The sequence below is a fragment of the Periophthalmus magnuspinnatus genome, chromosome 1 (genome assembly GCF_009829125.3).
Source record: "Periophthalmus magnuspinnatus isolate fPerMag1 chromosome 1, fPerMag1.2.pri, whole genome shotgun sequence".
In the NCBI taxonomy this organism is placed as follows: Eukaryota; Metazoa; Chordata; class Actinopteri; order Gobiiformes; family Gobiidae; genus Periophthalmus; species Periophthalmus magnuspinnatus.
Window position 1 is genome coordinate 4299281 of NC_047126.1, and position 22923 is coordinate 4322203.

At 40.4% G+C, this 22923-nt stretch overlaps 1 protein-coding gene across 1 annotated transcript in view; it reads right to left on the reverse strand.

Moving 5' to 3' along the window:
* Positions 1–22923, reverse strand: part of si:dkey-92j12.5 (multiple PDZ domain protein) — a 40477-nt gene that overhangs the window by 17186 nt on the left and 368 nt on the right. Inside the window, exons 2-21 of the mRNA XM_055225829.1 lie at positions 22583–22749; positions 21430–21654; positions 19678–19746; positions 19467–19589; positions 18822–18905; positions 18517–18624; positions 18328–18430; positions 18157–18248; positions 17682–17895; positions 17332–17406; positions 16782–16861; positions 15694–15840; positions 14389–14574; positions 13981–14142; positions 13243–13452; positions 11733–11900; positions 8801–8921; positions 6905–7103; positions 3040–3696; positions 1010–1207 (exon numbers count right to left, since the gene is read on the reverse strand). Coding sequence (XP_055081804.1) covers positions 1010–1207; positions 3040–3696; positions 6905–7103; positions 8801–8921; positions 11733–11900; positions 13243–13452; positions 13981–14142; positions 14389–14574; positions 15694–15840; positions 16782–16861; positions 17332–17406; positions 17682–17895; positions 18157–18248; positions 18328–18430; positions 18517–18624; positions 18822–18905; positions 19467–19589; positions 19678–19746; positions 21430–21654; positions 22583–22749 — 3388 coding nt within the window. The remainder of the gene's footprint in view (positions 1–1009; positions 1208–3039; positions 3697–6904; positions 7104–8800; positions 8922–11732; positions 11901–13242; positions 13453–13980; positions 14143–14388; positions 14575–15693; positions 15841–16781; positions 16862–17331; positions 17407–17681; positions 17896–18156; positions 18249–18327; positions 18431–18516; positions 18625–18821; positions 18906–19466; positions 19590–19677; positions 19747–21429; positions 21655–22582; positions 22750–22923) is intronic.

Genomic DNA, 22923 nt, shown 5'->3' on the forward strand with positions numbered 1-22923 from the left:
CAGTGACGTCACCCGTAGCGGTCGCTCCAGTCAAATGAAGCTAATCGAGGCTCGCAGTTATATAGCGGTGAATTTGGAGCTGAATTTTTATAATTGGAAATCCGACCACGAGTATCACAGCAACCAAAGAAACCAGAGAGAGGCTGTTGAAGCAGGGAGTCAATCAAACCTGTTGCTAACGCTACCGGGAGCGACCGCGGGGAAAGAAGGCGCCTGATTTGTCTGGTGTTAATGTTCATATCTTGGCTTATGGGCACAATAGCGAAATAAAAAGACCACGATCCTTTAGAGTAGGTTAATAAATACATTTTAAGATCAAAATGACACCAGGTCACGTGGGAGCACCGAGCAAGATGGTCGCCTAAGTGAGAACTGCCCTAATTTTTACCTGAATTCGCCTTTTAAGTTCGGCTTCTTCTTAACGAACTATTAATATTCAGTGGCCATAAGTGGTTTTCTGTTGGATTTGTGATTTTGGAGTAATGACGACCAGAACAAGCGTCTGCAAAGCAAGGTGCGACGGCTAGTGGGGCTAATCCTAAATCAGCTAGCCAAACCACGGCGCTAAGTGTGTTGGCTGAAATGCAACAGTCTTTACTAAAAGCCACGGAGGAAATGGGAAAAGGTGGTGAAAGAAGCTAACCAAAGCGATACGGAATGATGTTGAGCAATTCATGATACGACTGGATGAAGCGGAGCGCCGTGTCTCTCAAGTTAGAGGATGAAAACCGCCACCTACGCAAATCTGCAGACAAGAGTACCAAGAAATGTGAGGAGCTTCACCAGGCCATAGAAGACGCAGCTGATGGAGACGAGATCAAAATGACGCAAGACGGCAGCAGTTACGGAGAAGAGAGGTGGTACTTTTTCAATAGAAAGTGAATTGGAGCCAGAGTCAATGCTGTTGGCTCACGTCCTATATAAACAGGAAGGATAAGAGGGAATACCAAATAGAGAATGGAAAATATGTACAAATGGAATAAGCGCTAAATATGACTGATTTACTGACCTTCTAGGGTGCTCCCAGGACACAAACAAGCGAGGGTGGAATTCCTCTTTAGCCGTCGGATCTGTTTCATCTGCTTTAAGCCCCGCGTCCAATTTAGGCGCTTTCCCATCAGTGTGATTGTCCTTGATGTTCTCTGTATAGTGTTCATGCGTGTTTCCCTGTTCGGTTGTATCCAGGCTCGTTTTTCGAATCTGCCAACTGATAAAACACAAATACGTCAAAAAGTATTCATACAGTATTCATTTATAGAGAAGCAAAATATCTAGGATTTACACATCAAACGGCTCTTTGTTTAAGGCTACAATGGTTCATTTGAAACTAATTAAGTCCACAATAGCAAGAAACACTTTTATTTTTCCCCCCTTTGATTCATTAACAACGTCCAAACTAGAATACTTTGCTAAATAACAGGAGCGTACATTATTCTGTTTGTCTGATATGTTTATAAGTGACATACGCACACGGCTACTGCGAGGTGAACAGCGATAACGCATAACATCGTCAGCGACAGTAGCGCAGTCGTGTTTGTCCACTGATCTGAAGGTTGGCGGTTCGAATCCAGATGTCGCTGGGCAAGACGCTTGACCCCACTACACTGGTGTATGAATGCGTCACCGTTTCCTCGACGTAAAACGCTTCGAAAGTGCCTTGAAAGTGTAAAAAAACGCCATATAAAAACGTGACCAATCTGAGCATTAGCACTGACAGGTGAAGTGACCACCTCCGCCTTTATTCTGGACTCGTAGCCCGTTATAAAAATCAGAAAACGTTAGAGCTGTTCTTTTTTTCAAGTCTTCCCACACTATGTTCTGTAACAAAAAACTACTATAAACTGTATAATGCCAGACCTTGAAGTCCTTGAAGTCAAAGAGCCTTCGAAATCCACTTTTCAAGCACCAAGGTCACACTAAAGTTGTTTCGCTTCGAGTCTGGCTATTTTCACATTATGGTACGTCTGTATAAACCGAACGCTATAGTATATACATATTAGTGTGTACGCAAGAGGAGGAAGCGGAATTTTTCATGAATATGTTTAACGGGGGAGAGCTGTAATAGGCTTACAGAGGTGAGCAATAGTAGTGCTCTCTCCCCAGCAGGAGGCAACAGCCAGTCAAAGTTAAAGAAGAGGGCAGAACAAATGGCTCCACGGGGCTGAAGGAAAGCAACCAGCGCCCGACGGCTGACGGGGAAAATGAGGGAACGGTGATTTGGGTGAGGGGCACGTGTAAACACAGGGAGTGAAGGGGCAAACCTGCCTGAGCGGCGCACACGAGACAATGTATTGAGAGAGATAAGGCTGAAAGAAGGCTGCAGAGAGAGAGAGGGAAAACGAGAGAAAGAGGGGGGAATGTGCGCGGGTGGAGAGAAGAGCAAGGACCAAGATGGAGCGGGGGACAGACAGAAGCGAAACAATTCATTTTCCCTGACAGTCAGCACTGCGATACATAAGCGAACGGCTAAATATAACTCGCGGGTTCGACATTCAGAGCAGCCCAAAAGAGGAGCGAAAAATGTGGAGTAGAGCATGGCAGCTGCACACACTGGCACATGTTGTTTCCTGGTGGATACGCTTAATTAAAGTGACAGATAATAGCTCAGATCATTAGCACGACTTTACGCTGCCGGGTGACTGAATGTGTAATGCGTTACAGTCATAAAACCCGAGCTGCAGTAAAAGTCAAAAGCCTGTATAGCGAGAACATTAAGGGATTAACACGCGACGAGAGAATGTATGGCCCTATCCCGCTATATGAAATGTCACCAACAAATACGTCGTGAATTTAACGCAGTCGCCGAAGCGTAGTAAAGCTAGCGAGGGTATAATGTTGAGCAACTCTGGTTCAAAAAAAGTTGGGCCGTGTCAGGTATCAGGAGAATATTTTACGCTACCATTTGCGAAACAGCATTTTTAAACGAGATGGGTTTTTCCCCGATGTTATACAGCCGACTAACTGGAATCGGGTTGGTATTTTGTAGCGTCTAAGCGGGACTGGGTGACCTTTCGTGATAGTTTATGTGTGTTACATTACCTGGTGTCTGAAGCTGGGGTGACGGTGGGGACGATGGATTTGAATGGAGCTTTAAATGGAGCAGATGGCTTGGCGGGTTCGGTCGGGGGTGAAGTTTTAACTGAAGAAAATGGGTTCGTTGGAGGTTGAAGGTGGACTGATGAAGGCGGTTTCGCTGGTTCGGTTGTGGTTTGAGGTTTAAGATGGACTGATGAAGATGATTTGACTGATTCCGTTGTGATCTGAGGTTTAAGATGGACTGATGAAGATGATTTGACTGATTCCGTTGTGATCTGAGGTTTAAGATGGACTGATGAAGATGATTTCGCTGGTTCGGTTGTGGTTTGAGGTTTAAGTTGGAGCGATGAAGATGATTTGACCGATTCCGTTGTGATCTGAGGTTTAAGATGGACCGACGCAGGTTCGACAGACTCCGCGGTGCCCGGAGGTTTAAGGTGGACTGCCGTAGATGGTTTGTGGACAGTTGGAGCGGCGGATGAAGTTACGAGAGTAGGTCTGATGGGCCCCGGGGATCTGCAGTGTCCCGTTGGGGGCTCTGGTGAAGGCGTGGGGGGCGTGGGCGAAGGGGACGCACTGTCTACTGTTATGGAGGCCAGAGGAGGCAGACCGAGCCGACCGCGATGCTCGTCCACCTGATTAGCGGCGACGTATGTTATCCTGCGGGTATAGGAGGGATGGAGACAAAACAAAACATAAAAAAATGAGCGTTTCCAAAATAAGAACGCACAAATGAAATAACTTGCTTTTCTATATCAGATGGAGGATTATTACGTCTGCCAGCAAATGAGAAATAGATAAAATATTGTGGTTTAAAAACAATCTGGACGCTTTCGGTGCTAATATAGGGATTTACAAAAACTATATCAGTTAATTAGAAGATGATGGAAAGGTTATTTTAGAGAAATGCTTGCAGTTTAAGTGCACAGTATAAGTACGGACAGAGGGGCTGTATTACGCTGTTTTCTGATCTGTTATAATGTTGTTTCCTCATCAAAAAACATGCCCAGAGTTGTGTTTTGTTTCATTCACACATGTTTAACGCACAAACCCTGCAGATTTAGGCTGTGTTCTTCAGAAAACACTCTGTTCCACCTTGTGATGTCATGTGGTAATACAGTTTTTAAAGTTTTTAGAAAATTTGCAGTCCCAGAATGGAACTAAAGGTAAAAGGTGGCTTCAAAACTACCACTTCATGACATCACAAGGTGGAACAGAGCGTTTTGAGCTTTGGAGATGACAAAAAAAATATGAAAAAAATAAAAAATAAAATAAAAATAATAATAATAATTTAAAAATAAATACAGAAATACAGAAAAAAATATAAATACAGAAAAAATATAAATACAAAAATATATATAAATACAGAAAAATATAAATACAGAAAAAATATATAAATACAGAAAAAATATATGTAAATACAGAAAAGATATATAAATACAGAAACAAAATATATAAATACAGAAAAAAAAAGGAAAAAAACCCCAAATGGTTACTTAAACTTGTGAATGAAACAAAACACAGCTCCAGGTCAGTTTTTGAATACGTAGCAACATAATAACATGGCTCAAAGCTCACAAGAGTCCATTTTGTGTAATACAGGAGCTTTAAATAATTTTTAAGTCAAGATGATGAAGACAGTTACAGGTGGTCTTTTCCTCAAACCTCAAACCAATACTGTAACTTCATAATACACATGGAATATAAGTACATGTTTTAGTCCCACCTATTTGCGTCATTGTTCTGTATTTTCTTGCTATAGTACCATGGCGGGTAGTACTTGTCTCAACTAGATACTGGAGAAAACGTTACTATTGTTTGAAGACACATTTGCAATTCTAGTCAGCTCTTACAGTTAATAAAACTCAAAATAATGAAAGCCATGTTTTCCATAAGCCTGCGTGTCATTTAACTTTGAGTGTCAAGGACATCATTAAAGTCCCCTCCTCCTCCTCCTCCTCCACATCTCCATTCTTCCACAGCTCATAAGTATAGACCTCCTTTTCAAACCCACCTCTCCAGCTCGTACATGTGTGTCACTCTTTTTACGACGGCGGCATGAGTGAATACGTAAATGTTTTCTGCTGCGAGTGAGCCGTGCGGACAGACTGGCTCTTCTCAAACGCAGGCATTTTGATAGTGACAAGTCCTCACCCTTTTTCCCTGTCTTTCTTTTCTGTTGCCAAAGCATCTGCCTCCACTCTGTGTTAGTTTGTCTGTCAGACGGAGGAGGTACAGTGATTGTTCGTGCGTGTGTGTGTGTGTGTTTGGGAGTAAGACAGCGATCTGCTTGTCTTGTGTGTTTGCTTCTTTAAAGTACTCTTCTATTCACAAGCGTACTGTTCAAGGTGAAATGAGTCATGAATTATTCAGATATTTCCCATCGCAGGAAAAGACTGTTTTTGGAGGTTATGGCCGTCGTTGTGTGTATGTATGTTGCAGCGAGCCGGGCCGACTGGATGTTTTGCATGGGGCAGCAGAGGTGGAGAACAAAGGGCACGTCTCAGCATCGCAGCGTTGTCAATCCACCGCTGTATTTGCTGATGTTAGACCCAGAAATAATTTGCCCAATATTCCCCCCAAGGCAATTCTTTAAATTTCATCATCTAATCAAATTTAACATGACTGCACAGCTCCGCTCGACTGTGACGACGCATGAAAACCCGAGTGTTGATGCCGAGAGATCATTTATACCCAACGCGTCCACTGTTTGTACATTTATAAAGTGGATATATAGTCGTTTTCTGCCTTTGTTCACACAGAGAAAATGCTTCTACAGAGTCTAAACTCGACCCTACTGTGAGCTACTGTGTCCAAATAACTTTCCCTGCGGATTATTAATAAAGTCTAAGTTTAAAAATGTGAACGATTTTTACTTTTTACCTTTTTTTATTTTGAAGCCATAAAGTGATACCGAGCATTTCATATCATCTTTGTGCTTCTGTTGCGCTGCACACCAAGGACACCTCCATCTAGATTGTTATTGATTGATCTACGCTGTTAAAGATTATAATACTCCCTACAATGGCCTGACTTGAATGGACAATAAGCCACAATGTGTTGAGTGTTTATGTCTGCAGGTGCTGTACATCCAGAGCCTCTTTTCACAACTACTTCAACTACTTCAGCTATTTCCACAACAAGTGATGCCTTTAAAATCACGTTTTCTGTTCACGATAACATATTTAAACTTCAATATATCGCTTAAGTAAATATAAATGATAAACGATAATACTGAAACTAATTTATGCTACTGACGCAATAGCCCAAGAACAGATTTAAACCATAAAAACTATTCTACATGTAAAATATTGTTAAAAATAATGAGCTGCAATAAATAAACAGCAGAATGAAACAGTTTAGTATTTAGTTTTGTATCTGTAATGAGTCATACAAGTTATTAATTCAACCTTTTTTTTAAAATCTTACCATAAAACAAAAAAATCAACCAAAACTTCCTGATAAATATTGATAAATATAAATAATAAATAATAAAATAAATAAATAATAAAAATACATACATAAATTATAAAAATAAATAAATAATTAAGAGAATATGATAAATAATAACCGTAAAAAGAATATTGTTCCAACTTCCATATATTGAACGATAAGTCGATATAGTGATTACTGACAGGCCAAAGCATAACTTATTTTTCAAAACGATAATGATCATATAGCTCTGAATTAGACGTAATTAAGTAATATATTTTTTCTATTAAAATCTAAAGCCATTGTTGTTCCCAAACTCTTGCAGCTTTTTTACTTAAAGTCAGTGAAGAATATGTCACGATGAACGTTTCACACAATAATTAAGGTGAAAGACTAAAACCAGTGGTACGTAGGAGGTGTGTGACAGTCTCCTCACCTGATCTCTGGCTCCAGGACAGAGTGCCTGCGGAGCATGGCTCTTGCCTGGGCGTTGGTCAGATTAGTGGTTAGCTCTTCGTTGATGGCCAAGATGGCGTCTCCTACCCCCAGCCTGCCATCATGGCTTACAGAACCCCCCTGGACCAGACTGCGCACCAGCATGCCTGAGCCGTCCTTGATCGCGCTCACCGACATGCCTGCCAATACGCACACACAGACGCACACACAGACATGGACAGGTGAGTGGAGGGCTGGCTAAGAACACTTTGAAAACATGCCAAGCAGACAGACACGGACCCAAACAAACACCTGACTGTGGCACAATCAACATAATCAAGACAGACACTAGGCAGATTAGCACACAAACACGGATAGGCTCACTTGACATTTACACAGCATCATCCTTTATGGAGACAGTGAGCACAAAGTACGACGCCACACACACACAAACACACACCACACACACCGCACACTGCCAAACGGGGGGCACAGGGCACAGGCGGTGATGGGGCTCGCACATGCCAGTCCCACACACACCGCACTATGGCATTATCAAACCGGACACTAGGAGGATTACACAAGCTGTTCATTAATGCAAACAAGCAGAGGCGAGGAAAGAAAGGGGATTTTTCACACACACTTGTCTAGTCCAGGCACACACACACACACAGAGTAACCAGGACAAACTAAGCAGGAACATCAATGGCACTTTCCCCCCCAACAGCCTTAATCTAACGCAGAACACGGCGCATCCACAACACTATGGTCGTACAGAATTTGAAACGAGTCAAAGAAATGACCGTACTGATTTTTGTAACATCAATGTTTTTATTATATTTACATTCAAATTACAATACAATCATAGTGCCAGGAGTACAATGAGCAGGTGACATGAGCAACCGACATTGACAAGACAAACATAAAAGACAGAGAAGACATGAAGAAGAATCACGTGTGGTTTGAGTCACAGTCTAAAGCGAATATTCACTTTTTACAGCACAGTAGAGTCTATTTTAATGGATTAAATGATGTGATCGGTGCGTGATAAACTAAAAATGTGGTGTATGTATATAAATAAATAAACAGTATAAACAATTAGTGGGTGATTCGGAGTATATTCCTTTTTTGGAGCATCGTTCTGTTCCATTTTTAACTCCACTTGACCATATTTTTGTGTTGTAACGTTGTCATTTCCCCATGGTTTATCTTATGCTCTTAATAAAAGCCACAAATTGTTCATACAAATGCTACAAAAATAAACACACAAACCTTATTAACTCTATAGAAAACACAAAGCACTAACACACAAACTGCAGGTTCTGACCTTGAATTCTTCTGTCTATAATCATTTACATAATTTCAAACTTTGAGCCAGCCTCAAGTTGTCTCTACTTTATGAGGTCATGTGTCTAGAATACAAATGAGGTGGTTTCCTTAAGGTTTGCATAGAGCCCTGAGGAAGTGCGGAAGAGTTTTAAGCTCTGACTTGTACGTTTTGAGTGCTTTAAAGACCAAATACTGGCGTTGTTCTTAGCAAATGGACAGTGACGTAATGATGCCTGTGTAACAAAACCAAACAACCCCAATAGTTTTGCATTTTACCTTTTCTTTGACTCTGTTTCTTAAGCTCTAACTTGTACGTTCTAAGCGCTTTAAAGACCAAAAGTTGACCTTGTTCTTAGAAAATGGACAGCGACGTATTGATACCTGTGTAACAAAACCCAACAACCCCAATAGTTTTGCATTTTACCTTTTCTCTTGACTCTTAACCACAGGCACTTGCATAAACACACACCTCTTCAGTCTCCATCACCAACTATCCGTGACAACATGGCCGTAGCGCCGGCATACACACACCAGGAAACCATCGTCATGACAAACACAAAGAACATACCAAGGCTCGAGTTGCCCCGGACAACTGTGATGGTCCTCTCGAAGTTGGTGCGAGGGAGCAGCGGGGGCACGTCGCCGTGGTCCTCGTCCATGGTGTTAAAGCGCTGACGCAACTGCTTCTCCTTTAAAACCTGACGGGAGATAAAGAGTAACACCAGCGTCATTCTTTTTCATTTCTGTACTACATTATGGAGATATAATCTACATGCAGACTTCAGCTTCCACTTTGAAACCTTTAGATGCTCTTTCACTCAGCCCTTTGTTTCATAACAGGTGATGAATTTAAACCATCACTGTTCACTCTTTGAGAAAGTAGGTTGTCCATCGCTGTCTGTCAGAAGAACAACACTGTATAGAATGTATTTTTAAGGGACTATGACGATAAACACTCAATATTTCACTTGTTTGTTCAACTTTGATGTGGGAACTTTTAATACAAGGTCTATGTCTAAAAACTGGCTGCACTAGAACTGGAAAAAAAAAGCTTTTGGGAAGTTATTTTGCTTCTCGAACATGTAATACATTCAAGGACAAGCAAAACTGAATAGATTGGTGCAACTAAAGCACTTTAATAATCTGGTGATAAGCCTTTAAAATCACATCTGCTTGTTTTTAATGTGTTAAACGGACCTATGTGGTTATGTGTTGTTTGTTTTTACTTGTATTGTTCTATTTTAACACGGCGCCCTTCGTTTATCGCTTGGGTCACGTTCTAAAAATAACCCGTGAAGTATCAGCTTTATTTTTTACAATTATTCTATATGTTCTGCAGCTGTAAAACCCCTCACCACACACTTTATACACTTTTCTCACACAGGCGTTAACATTTTCTCACATTTCTCTCTCGTTTAAACACAAAGTTCAAACCTTCGTAGGCGTCTTTGTCGGTGCAGAACGTTTCATCGACATTGTGGGTTTTGTCGGGGAGAAAACAAATTGCAAACGTACAGCACTTCAGAGTCACACTGCGATCCAACGTTTATGTAAATTTGGAGGACGGAGGAGACTGATGGACAATGGTCTACAGTCTCTTAGCCAATCAGGACGCAGGACACAATGGTCTACAGTCCAACAGCCAATCAGGACGCACGACACAATGGTCTACAGTCCAACAGCCAATCAGGACGCACAACACAATGCACGTACTACTTACATAAAATAATACTATTTTGGTAATTGTATTTATCTAAGAACTGAACGATTGTTATTAAAACGAAATATCTTTTGGAATGAAACAATATGACGTCCTGCTTTGTTATTAAGACAGATAATGATTCAAGTGTCAAACTGAGCGAAAAAACGGGACGCAAAAAACAACCTGACAATATTAGATTTGTTAAGCAGCAGGGAATTCATTTTGATACAAATATAGAGTCACTGAAAACTCTTTGGGGTGAATGCCTTTGGAGAAATTCTGAGGTATAAAATGTGCCATAAAAGGGAGACTCTCTGGTCCCTCTGGGTTCTTACAAAGTAGAGAAGCAACAAGACGGATTTCTTTGAACAGTGACTGAAAGCACAACAGACACTTTTGAGAGTTAGATATGGCGCCCTCAGACTGTATGCCCTTGCAGTAGAAAATCTTGCAGTAAAAAGAGCTGAGAATTACACATAAATCCAAAACAAAACGTATTGAATTGAGTTTAAATTAAAGAACACGGCCCTGACATGGAACACTTTCTCTAGAGCTCATCCAGTGATAGTGATACAACCGAGTCTAAGCTGCCTGCGCCGGAGTGAGCTGAAAGAACAGCCTCTGTCATGAGAATCTCTTTGGAGGAGGTAAAATGGCACCCACACAATCTCATGTTGCTGTAAAATTGACCGAGGCGCTTTTTTTTTTTTTTAGATAATTGGCAATAAATCTGACGTTTTGAAGCTTTGCAAACCTCTACTCCTGGACTTGAACCACAACTAAAACTAAAACAATCCTGTTCATCCAATAAACCACGACTGTATCCTAAAAGTACATGGACAATATATTAAATAATGGATAATAACGTGAATGTTGTTTTGAAGATATGCATCATTATATCATTAAAGGTCCTATATTACACAAAACTGATTCTTGTGAGTGTTAAGTCGTGTTCTAATGCTGTTACCTCGTCAAAAACGCACTTGGAGTTGCGTTTTGTTTCATTCACATGTTCAAGTAACCCTTTTTTATTAGTCTGCGTACATCTCCAAAGCTCAAAACGCTCTATTCCACCTTGTGATGTCATGAAGTGGTAGTTTTCAAGTTAACAGCTACTTTTTTACCTTTAGTTCAATAGAGATTGGCAATTCCTGGGTTTATATTATCCAAATGATTCTAGTGAAGGTGTGTGGAGTTTAAAAACCCAGTGGAGCACTTCCTGTATCATGATGACATCACAAAGTGGAACAGACGAAAGAACTCAGCCTAAATATGCAGGGTTTGTGTGTTAAACATGTGTGAATGAAACAAAACACAACTCCAGGTCTGTTTGTGATGAGGAAACAGCGTTATAACACAGAAAACTATCTTATAAAGCTACAAAAAAGACGATTTAAAAGGAAATGCGACAAATAAAGGCTGTGAAGTAATATTTCTGCACTTTTATGGTAAGTTCACAGTCCACTCACAATCGTATGTTAATTAAACTTCAACAAATACAACGAAACTAGGACTAGTTCCATTGGATTCCCAGTATATCTTCTTGTTGATTATCGTAATTGGGACATTTCCGCTAAAGAAATTTAATATTTACTTCCGTCAGAGTTGCCCAATGCTTCTAAACTTGACCTGAGACCTGCATTTCTGACAGTTCCATAACCAATTTTATTAAAAAAACTCCTAGTCCACAACTTATTCCTGCTTTGACTTGCTGCACGCTTCGTTGAGTCCACGCACAACACACAAAGTCCATCAGGGCCCTGTTAAAAGAGCAGTTCATTAGTGTAGTGTGGCGTACCGCTGCAGGGTGACGCGTCCGTATGCCACTGTTATCCTCCGAGGTGACAGTGTCGGCGTCGGTGTTAGCCTCGGCTAGCAGGCTGATCTGAGTGTGGCTGTCACTGTCATCGCAGGAGGCTCGCGCACTCCGCTCCGCGATGGGCGTCAGGCCACCACACAACTCCAGCTGAGAAGAGACGCAAAGACACTTAAAAGCTTAGAAAAGGTGAGCAGATCCACATGAAGGCTAACGGGGCTGAAGGCTAACAGGGCTAAAGGCTGTGACTGTAAACTGGACACCCTCTGCCCTGCCTGCTCCATCTGCAGTGTTCCTCGTAGCATTGTTTTCACCTCTCGGCCGCATTAAATATTCACATGTAACAAGAGTCGCCGGGCCCTGTTACTAAGCCACCGTCCACAACAAAAGAAGCACTTTTAAAAGCATGTACTTCAACTTTCTTCTACAAAACTTGATCACAGTTTGTGTATTTTTGGTGTACACAGCCGTTTTTATTATTGCAGCGGACAAATCCAAGTGTAAACCATTGTTAAGTAGGATGCAAAGGCACGGGCTAAAAGCTGTAATTCATGAAAACCAACAATGCAAGAATGTGTCTGAAAACCTTTCCTTTTGCTCTATCCCGTTATCCCTCCGCCCCCCGCCCCAAGAGGCTATGGATGGAAATGAGCTCTGAGCTAAATCCGGTGTATTTACAGCACTGACCGTCCTAACTAAACTAAACTAGTTCTCAAAACACTAAAGAACCTATTAAAGCAAAGCGTCCTCTCCTTTAGTTTGAAGGTTAGAATCAATATCGCCAAATAAAACTAAACCTCCTGCACCTCAGATTTCTACGTTCACTATTAAAGTTCGTCTTGACAGCTCATATTACGCCATCGCAAACAGATCTGGAGTTGTGTTTTGTTTCATTCACATTGTTTAACACACGAACTCTGCATATTTAGACGGAGTTCTTCTCTCACACAGAAAACACTCTGTTCCACCTTGTGATGTCATCATGTGGTGATACAGGAAGTGCTCCACTGTGTTTTTAAACTCCACACACCTTCACTGGAATCATTTGGATGATTTCAAACCTGGAATTGCTAATCTCTATTGAACTACAGGTAAAAAGGTATTTGAAACTTGAAATCTGGTGCTTCATGACATCACAAGGTGGAACGGGGTATTTTTTGCTTTGGAAATGTAGACAGACTAAAACATAAATAAAATAAATAATAATAAAAATAATACAATAAATAAATAATAATACATATATAATAAATAATACACAACAAACAAATAAATAATAAAAAATAAATACAAATAAAGGGCGACTCAAACGTGTGAATGAAACAAAACACAACTCCAGGTCTGTTTTTGAGGAGGAAACATAACATGGCTTAAATCTCACAAGAGTCAATTTTGCATAATACAGGACCTACAAATAAAGCTCAGAATGTTAAGCACATTTTTACAACCGGAACTTTGCAAATGAATGTACGCACACTATGAGCAGCCTACTTACCGGCAGAGGTTTGGCGACTCCTATGCGGACGGGGCCGTAGCCGGTGGATTTAAGAACATGAACAGCATAATCCAGACTGGAGCCCTCCAGGTCCGTCTCATTCACAAACATGAGTCTGTCTCCAGGAAGCAGGCGGCCATCTTTGTCTGCTACACCTCCAGGCACCAGGGACCGGATCACCAGCACTGTCTTTGAGGCGTCCTCGGGGTCCTACAATGGACATTTAGAGGAAAATATAGATGAAAAAGTTCAGTGAAAGACCAGAGCCACTGAGGATGTATCAGTAATCAAATATAAAACTGTAAAGAGTAATAATAATAATAATAATGATAATAATAATAATAATATAAAGATGTATTGAAAAAAACACATTGGGATTTGTATGGAAAGACGTTTTTTGTTTTTTTTTATTTTTATAATTTTTTTACTATTTTGCACAAACATGTATTTAAAACTGAAATAAAAGCTTTTTAAAAGTTTAAACTTAACCTTACTTTCTAAAATTACACAGAGTAATTGCAGGTCATTTGGCAAGATTTCAGATCTACTATTAAAGAAATTATTTCAGCTGTCTAGACAACCTTTGCCTTAGAGCCCTCTGTGTCTAAATTATTAAATACAGATTAAAAGTTTCATTCCAATTTATCAATTTCCTTGCGTTTCACCCCATGACACTGATATTCATGGACTGCTGCAGCTACTTCTATTTGTGGAGTGGCTCAGGGCAGTGTGGCTGACCTGGTAGTCCAGGATACTGAAGCCCAGGCCCGACTCGCCTTTCTCCAGCTCCACCACCACCGCCTCCCTCTCCCACATGGCCAGAGGGGGCGACATGGGGGGCACACCGCGTTTGGTTATGTCCTCTGCTGTAGGGCAGGGGATCACACAGCCTTGGTCCAACTGCAAAACCGAGCAGGAAAAGAAAAACTGTTAAAATGTTAATACATGTACGGTTTATTCAAATATGATGAGAAGCACAGCGAGTCGAGCATTAACTGAAGCATCGTCTGGTTCAAATCAAGCAGAAACCTCAAGTAATCAGCATCACTTTTTAGGGGGTAATTTCACTGTGTATTTGTGGTACATTCCCACAGCACACATGGATATTTACTCTAAAACCAGCGCAGAGAGACAGTGTGTGTTGACCTTGTCATTGAACTCAGCCAGCAGCTCTTTGAGGCTGAGGTGGAGATGGTCTTTATCTTCCTGGTTGCTCTCAGGAGCCGTGGGGGGCAGCACTCGAGAGCACACCAGGCACACTCGCACGGGCAGCTCCTTCAGAATACTGACCACCTCCTTATGAGTCTGTCCGATCAGGGGGATGCCATTCACCTGGAAATACACAAATAAAGAGTATTCAGTTTATAGGAGTCATTCAGAGACGTCAAGGTCACTTTACACCTGACTCTAACTTAAAAAAATGTTAAAAAGCGATAAGATTACTTTTTAATTGCAGTGAATTATAGGTGAACAACAACTGTATTTTTTGGAGGTGGTTTTGATGGAGAGGTAGAGCTGGGTGTCCTCCACGCCGCAGTGACATTGAATGTTTTGTTTAGCACAAAATCTGAGCGACTGGAGGGAAACGGATAATAAAGAGGAGTGACCAGAGCTCCGAGGCGCACCAGAGGAAATGGGATTTTTTATTTATGGGTGAAAAAGTCAAACTCTTTCTCTGTAGAATATAAAAAATAATATAAAATACTGATAATTTATATAGAAAAATAAAATAAATAAATAAATAACTACATAACCCATCTGTATTATAAAATTTGTATTACCCAAAATAACAACAAAACAATTCAAAAGTACTTCAGCAATTCCAAAGTACTTCAAATTCAATGTCTCCATAGAAACAGAACTAGAGCGTACCTGTATATAATTTCAAGTGTCTATAGATATAAATGTCTCCCTTGAACGTGGCAGCTCTTTAAGGTCGTTGAGCAATTAGCCGCTCTTGTACCGATCGAGGTAAAACTAAAGCGCACGTAGCACTTGTGTCCTCTAAAGATGATTCCAGCGAGCGGAGGTAGCATAAGATAATGACGTTTTTGACAGGAATAAAACCTCGTGTAACTTCTATAACTGAGCCGAGCGTTCGAGTTGGTGAAGTTGATAGCAGTGCTCCTCGTGATGAGTGATACATGTGGGTGTGTGAACTGGCTTCGCTGACATACAGAAGCTGCTCACTCCCACGCTCTTACCGACAGAAATTTTGCTGCTGTTAAGAAAAAAAAAGTTTGCCGCGGCACTTGAACTTGTGCAGCATTTACTAAAAAGCAATAAGTGCAGTGTGAGCTTTATATCTTTGTGAAACCTTGACATCCATTTCACATTTGGAGCAAGAGGAGCAATCATCAGGATAAGTTTGAGCGGACCGGCCCCTAAGTATATATAGCACCTCATATGATACAATAAGACTGGATTTTTGACTGTGGTGTTCGATTCTACCTCTAATATTTGGTCTCCAGTTTGAATCTTGCCGCACTGTCCGACAGGCCCCTCGGGTAAAACGGAGCACAGGTAGTGATGTCCCGCTCGGGCCTCCAGACTGATGCCAAGTCCGCTGGTTTCACTGAACCGTTCCAGCTGGCACACCTGCAGAAAATACAAGACAATTAATACATTTGTTTTATCAAGATCAACATGGGATCAGTTCTAACCGGCAATTATCTGCCTGGCAAGTCCAGAGTGATGTAAGTCAGGACTGTAATGTACTTAAGTATATTTTAAACTGGATACTTTTTATTTTTACTACTAGATTTGAAAGCAGGGTCTACGGGGGCCCGCATAGGACATTTGCAAAATATAATATTAATGCATGGCCATGAGATAATGTCACGTTCCCACACAATATTATCTTGAGGGAACGACTTAATTATCACGAAGGAACGAGATATTATTTTTATTTTTTAAGTTAAATATCTTGTGAAACTATATGTATAGAAATGATTATGTTCTCTCAAGATAATTATGTCGTTCCCGCAAGATAATATCTCGTTTCCTCAAGATAACTATGTCATTTCCTCAAGATAATTATGTCCTTCCCGCAAGATAATATCTCGTTCCCTCACGATAATATCTCGTTTACTCAAGATAACTGTCATTTCCTCAAGATAATTGTCGTTCCCTCACGATAATATCTTGTTTCCTCAAGATAATTATCTCATTCTCTCAAGATAATGTCTCGTTCCCTCAAGATAATGTCTCGTCCCCTATCTCGTCTGGATTATATCAGGATAATAATACTTAAAGCATTTTTAAAGGTGGTTTAATTAGACAAAAATTAATTAAATTAGCAATTTATCTTTTTTTTTTTTTTGTTCATTTCGCCCCACCTTTGTTATCAAGTTTCTTAACTCTAAGTTTAACAGTGCAGTGTGATTACAGCAGCTCCAGTCACCTAAAAACATTTGGAGGTTGAATGTGGCGTGTGAGTGATTGGTGCTGGTCAGAGCGGCGGTGAATAATGCTACAAACGGCACTTTGAAAGACGCTGTATAAATCCAGAGCATCATAACTGTTATTAAAAAACCTACAGTGACTTCATATCGCAGTCCAAGAGCTCGCTGCCATCTTTTCTTCAGTTCTTCCTCCTCAGCGGACGTCAGCTTTCCTCCTGTACAAAATATACACATGTGAGATCATATGTGATATACGGGAGATTATTTCAGACGCTCATTAACCATATTGATCACACGCATTAAATCTGCAACGTATTAGTTAAAATGTGCAAGGGAGGCCTTCAAGACGAGCATGTTGCAGACAGAAACATGTTCCCACCCACCATCAGTGTTTCTTGGCAAAGTAATGTTTGACTTTCTATTAAAGCTGTTTGGCTGTGCTCTCTCTAATCAAGCCCTCCAAAATGCTTGTCTAAATAAAGCGATGTATGCAGGCGGAGTTTGGAGACAAATCATCTGGAATGAGCTGAATGAGTTGGATAAACACATGACTGCATGGGACTATAAATAGTCTCTCATCAAAGAGCTGCCTTTGCTGTCACACTGACATCTCTTGAGTTGTTTGCACGAACTATGTAATCAACATAGAAGTGCGTTCTGGATGGGACAGGAAATGGTTTCTTACCACTTCTGGAATCAAATCTGCATTTCCTGTTGGCAAAGGCTGCACGCCATGAGATCTCACGAAGAGAGCTGACTCCTGCCCGAGGGGAGATTAAGAAATGACATAACTGACAGGAAACTAACAGAATATAATATACATAAAGCACATAAAATACTGTAATTGTCTCCAGTTCAAATGAATTATAGATTTGATATAAATAGATTAAAGTGAAGTGCTACACTCTCTTGTGTGTTGTATTGTGTGTTGTGTACTTAGCTGAATACAAATCCCCCTGACATATCCAAGAAACCTATAGACACGCTTCTATTTGATCCACACGAAATGATAAAAAGAAACTGGATTTGCCTTACCTGTCTCTGTTATCTTGTTGAGGCTGACTTTGTAGGGGTTGCCCTCTTGGAAGCTGTGCGAGTGTCTGAGCGGGTGCAGGGGGGGCACAGGGGGCAGAACGTGGCTCAGGACCACCACTTTTCTGAGCAACCTCAAACGAACCACTGCCCCTGTCCTCCGCAGCACCTCCATGGCCCTCTGCTCACTGCAACCGTGCAAACTCATGCCATCCACCTGCAGAAAGAAACAAAACAGAGCTTAAAAGCAGCACAGGGACGTAAACGAGACAAAGGAAAGGAGAGGATACTACTTCATCAGCTAAAACTTTTTAAAAACATAAGCTACGGAGAAAAATGAACTTGCAGGTGAAGCAAATTTCGGAGACACTGAAGTTGTTAGAAGTCAGCAAGGCGTTCACACAATGCACAGAGATATTAGTCTTTTGAGGACAGCAATAAACAGGAAAGCATCTGTTACGCTCCTAGTGGGACTCACAGAGAGGATGATGTCACCGATGTGGATGCGGCCATCTTGATCGACACTGCTGCCCTTCACGATGCTCTTCACCATCACCCCGGCGCTGTACACTGAACACGAGCAGTACAACACGGTTAGCTCGTTATTCTTACGTTTATCACACATTGTTTCGTGCAGAATTGATCTTACTTGAGTTTAGATCGCCAGTGTAGCTTGAGATCGTGAATCCTAAACCATGGTTGTTTTTTGTATACTGAACACTGAACTCATAGTCATGGTTTGGGTTAACCGGCTGTAAAGAAAAACACAAAACTTGAACGTATTTGCGTGTATTTATTCCATTTTATCAGGAAGTCCCATTATATCAGTGCTAATTACCTGGCTGTCCATGCTGCCACGCCTTAAATCAGGAGAAGATTTGTGGTTGTCTGTTGCTGCGTCTCGGGCAATGAGCAGCTTCACTTTGGTCCCAGCATTTCTGAGCACCTACAAAAGGGATAAAATATATAAAAAAAAACAAGGTGAAATTGAATGCACAGGTAAAAACATTGAATCTATTTTGGGACTGCTTCCTATATCCCCCCAAAAAATAGTCATCTTTTATTTAGTTTGGCGTCTTCTTCTGGTTTAAAGGGTAACATGAGCTAAAAATATATAAATATGAAGTAACTCTTGAGTCTCACCTGTGCTACTTGTTCACTGCTCATCCCTGCCAGGTCTGTGTCACCAATACGAAGAATCTGATCTCCACTTTGAAGGCGGTTATCCTGAAAATCAGTCGTTTTAAGGGTCATATATTACGCAAAATGGACACTTGTGAGCTTTAAGATATGTTATAACTCCTCAAAAACAGACCTGACGTTGTGTTTTGTTTTGTTTCATTCACACATGTTTGAGTAATCCTGAATTGTTAGTCTGTCCACATCTCCAAAGCTCAAAATGCTCTGTTTCACCTTGTGATGTCATGAAGTGGTAGTTTTCATGTTAACAGCTACCTTTTCCACTTTTTTTTTTAGTAGAGACTGGTAATTCCAGGGCTAAAATCATCCAAATGATTCTAGTGAAGGTGTGTGGAGTTTAAAAACACAATGGAGCACTTCCTGTATTACCTCATGACGTCACAAGGTGGAACAGAGTGTTAGTTTGAGAGAAGAACTCAGCCTAAATATACAGTATTTGTGTGTTAAACGTGTGAATGGAACAAAACACAACGTTGGGTATGTTTTGATGAGGAAACAACATTATAACACAGATAAATAAAGACAAATAGCGCAGTATGGGCCCTTCAAATTCAAATATAAAAATACATAAATACATAATTACAGTACCTGGCCAGCAGCTCCACCAGGAAGAATAGTCTTAACCATGACTCCGGTACTTCTCCCTCCAACAATGCCAAAGCCGAGGCCTTTCCCGTCATTTATCAGCTCTATCAATGCCAAATGTCTCCTCTGACAGAACATTCAAAATAAACATAAGTGGTATATTGTACAGTGTTATATATCGTAGACCGCAGCCTTCACTGTTTTCCCGTTTTACCTCGTGTGCAATAGCAGACAGATTCCTTCCCATTGACAATGTTCGGGAGATTCTTGGTGGAGTACAGTACTAAAATAGAAATACATCGACAAATGTGTTATTTGTCTAATAGTAATACAGTTCTAAATATTAAAAAAAACGTTTCTAGATATATCTGTGTAATCTCTCAGTCGTCCAGGTCTGATCCGAGACAAAAGACGAAATTAAATCAAGACGTTTTGTTGCTTCTTCAGTAAAGAAGTTAAGGAATGCTTCTTTAACCCTCCTCTAAAACCATTTCTTTTCTCTGGCTCAGATCTGAACTTCATTATCTTCAAAGTAGTGTTTAGTGTCTTTGAGATGTAGATGAACAGCAGACTGTGGTCCTGAGCTGCTCTTACGACGGTGTTGGTTCATTCTCTTATGTGGCTGTTTAGTTTCTCCAGTGTAACGCTCACTGCACTCTTCACTACACTGACTTTTTCCAGATATAAAACCATTTGCTTACTAATATGACACTCAAAATAGCCTTGATTCTAACTGTTGTACATTTTTGTGATGCGTTCGTGAGCCACATAATCTGTATCTGTATCGTCGCTGTCGGGAATGTCCTTGGTCCAATACAATATGGAAAAACAGCAAACTTATCCTTACAAATAAGCCATTGATAAATAAACCATTTAACCTTAAGCAATGGTGGGGCGTGACAAAATAAAAGTAGAAAAGCACTGTATTTAAACATTTTTGGTATCTGTACTTCACTTGGTTTTACGTTTTTCTTTTACTTCACTACTTTTTGAGAGCAGCATCTTGTACTTTCTACTCCACTACATTTTTAAACAGGGCTGAAAAGTAAGTATTTTTACTGTTTGAGACCTGCTGAAAAGACTAAGGGGTTTATTTTTTTTTTTACATTTTCGTAATTTGAGCAAACAAAAATAAACAAATAATAAAAACGGCTAGAATAAAAAGATGGATTCAATTGTTTCTGTTGATCAAAATTCAGCACAAATCTGTATCAAAATCACTACATTTGAGGTTTTATTAGATCTCAAAATCAGCGTAAATACTTTTCCTTTTTAGTCTTTTAAGTACATTTTTAAACAGGTACTTTAATACTTTTACTACAGTAGATTTTTTTCATGTTTTACTTAACAAAATGGAGTACTTCTTCCACCGCTGACCTTAAAAGAGAATGTAAAGCCGTTTAAAGCTCCTATATTACGGACAACTGACTCTTATGAACGTTTATTTACGTTATAACGCTGTTCCCTCCTCAAAAACATACCTGGAGTTGTGTTTTTCCCAACCTCAAAATGCTCTGTTCCACCTTGTGATGTCATAAAGTGGTCATTTTCAAGTTCATAGCTACTTTTTACCTTTAATTCAGCAGCGATTGGCATTTCCAGAGCTGAAATGATCCAAATGATTCTACTGAAGGTGTATAACGTTTAAACACGCAGTTGAGCACTTCCTGTATCACCACTTGATGACATCACAAGGTGGAACAGAGTGTTAGTTTGAGAGAAGAGCTCAGCCTCAGCGTTTGTGTGAATGAAACAAAACTTTAAACTCCTCCAGGTCTGTTTTTGATGAGGAAAAACCCTTATAACAGATCAGAAAACAGAGTAAAGCGCACACTTTATAACTCGTGGCCTTATAAATACGACAGAGATACACTTTACACCAGTCTGGGAGGTTTTCTACGCCTTCTTCCTTCTTTAGCACTACAGAATGTAATCAGATTTCGCCTGATGGAAAATTCTCCCATACCTGCGACTCTGGATATGTGCGTGTATCCGGGTAGATTTCAGAGATAGAAAGCTCTTGTGAAGCCAGTGAGGAGCTGCTGCCGTCGCCGTGAAGAGGGTTACTGCGACTGCGATTCTCCATGGCCCAGGTGTACGAGTCACTATGGCTCAAAGGCTTTAAACCCAGAGCCATGCCAGGGCACGTTCCACACTTCATTGACACTGACTTGGAAATGCCCTTCTTCCCCTGGTAGAATTGAAGAAGCATTGATAAGAAGAAAATAAAATGGGTAAAAATGGAGAGGATGTGAGTAGAAAAAAAAAAAAATCAATGGGCTCGGAAAGAACTGGGATGGATAAATGAGAAGAAGACTGAGGGATGGGTGAGAAAAGATTGGGAAGGAAATGGATGATGGAGATAAGGAGATGTGGAAGTGGGTTTTGATATAGACTTTGAGACATTCATTTAAAAGAGGAAAGATATGGAGACAAAGACCAATGAGATGGGATGGTGGGAGTGATGGAGGGAGTGGAAATAGACCGTATAAAGAAGTTGGGAGAGCCAACGAGGAAAAGATGTGGAAGTTGGAGCAATGGGGAGGAGGGGTGCAGTGAGCCAGCCAGAGGTTTGAGGGAAAAAAAGACGACAAATTACAAATGGAGCATAGTGATAGCTGAGAAGCTGCAGGAACACAAGAGCAGAGATAAAGGCTTTTGCTCAATACCACAAACTACAAAAAACACTTCCCTGCTGTCTTTTAGATTTTCTGTTTCAAGGTTTAAAAAAGGATTTTTGGGAGATGGATGTTTTGGATCTTAATATGATTCTGCGCTCACAACTGTTAGGCCTATTGAAAGAAATCATAATAAAAATGATAATAAAAATAATGTGCATGGTAATAATAATGATAATAATAATAATAATAATAATAATAATAATGACATTTGACTAAAACAAAAGTTCTTATTTTGATATTATTTTTAAACCATTCCTCGATATGATAGTCACTACTTCTTTCCTCTCTCAAGGCTTTAACTTAATCTTAGGTAAGCTGATTACTCATCCCAAATACTGCATTGAGTATTTTGGGCATGATTCTGACTAGTGCCTTGATTCAACAACCATAGAGCCAGCTCCCACACAGAATGTTCCTGTGAACAGTATGACAGTGTACCTTAGGTGGAGGTTTCCTTTGAGCCTTCTGTAGACTCAGGATATGGTGGAACAGAGGGCTCTGCAGGACTGTTCTGAGCAGGAAGAGCTTTTCCTGCATGGACGCTTCCCCTTGGTCCTTGAGCTTGGCCTGGAGTCTCTCTACGGCCTCTAGAGCACACTCAGTATCTGCACAAAACCATAGTGTCATTTCCAACACAAGTCTGTAGACTGACTCCTACATCACTGTGTGAGATAAGCACATTATCTATGTAAAAATAAAATACATTAAAATAACATAGAGCTAAAGAAAAAGTGGGACATGACCTAAATAAGTGACAGGGGTCTAAATTTGCAGGACAC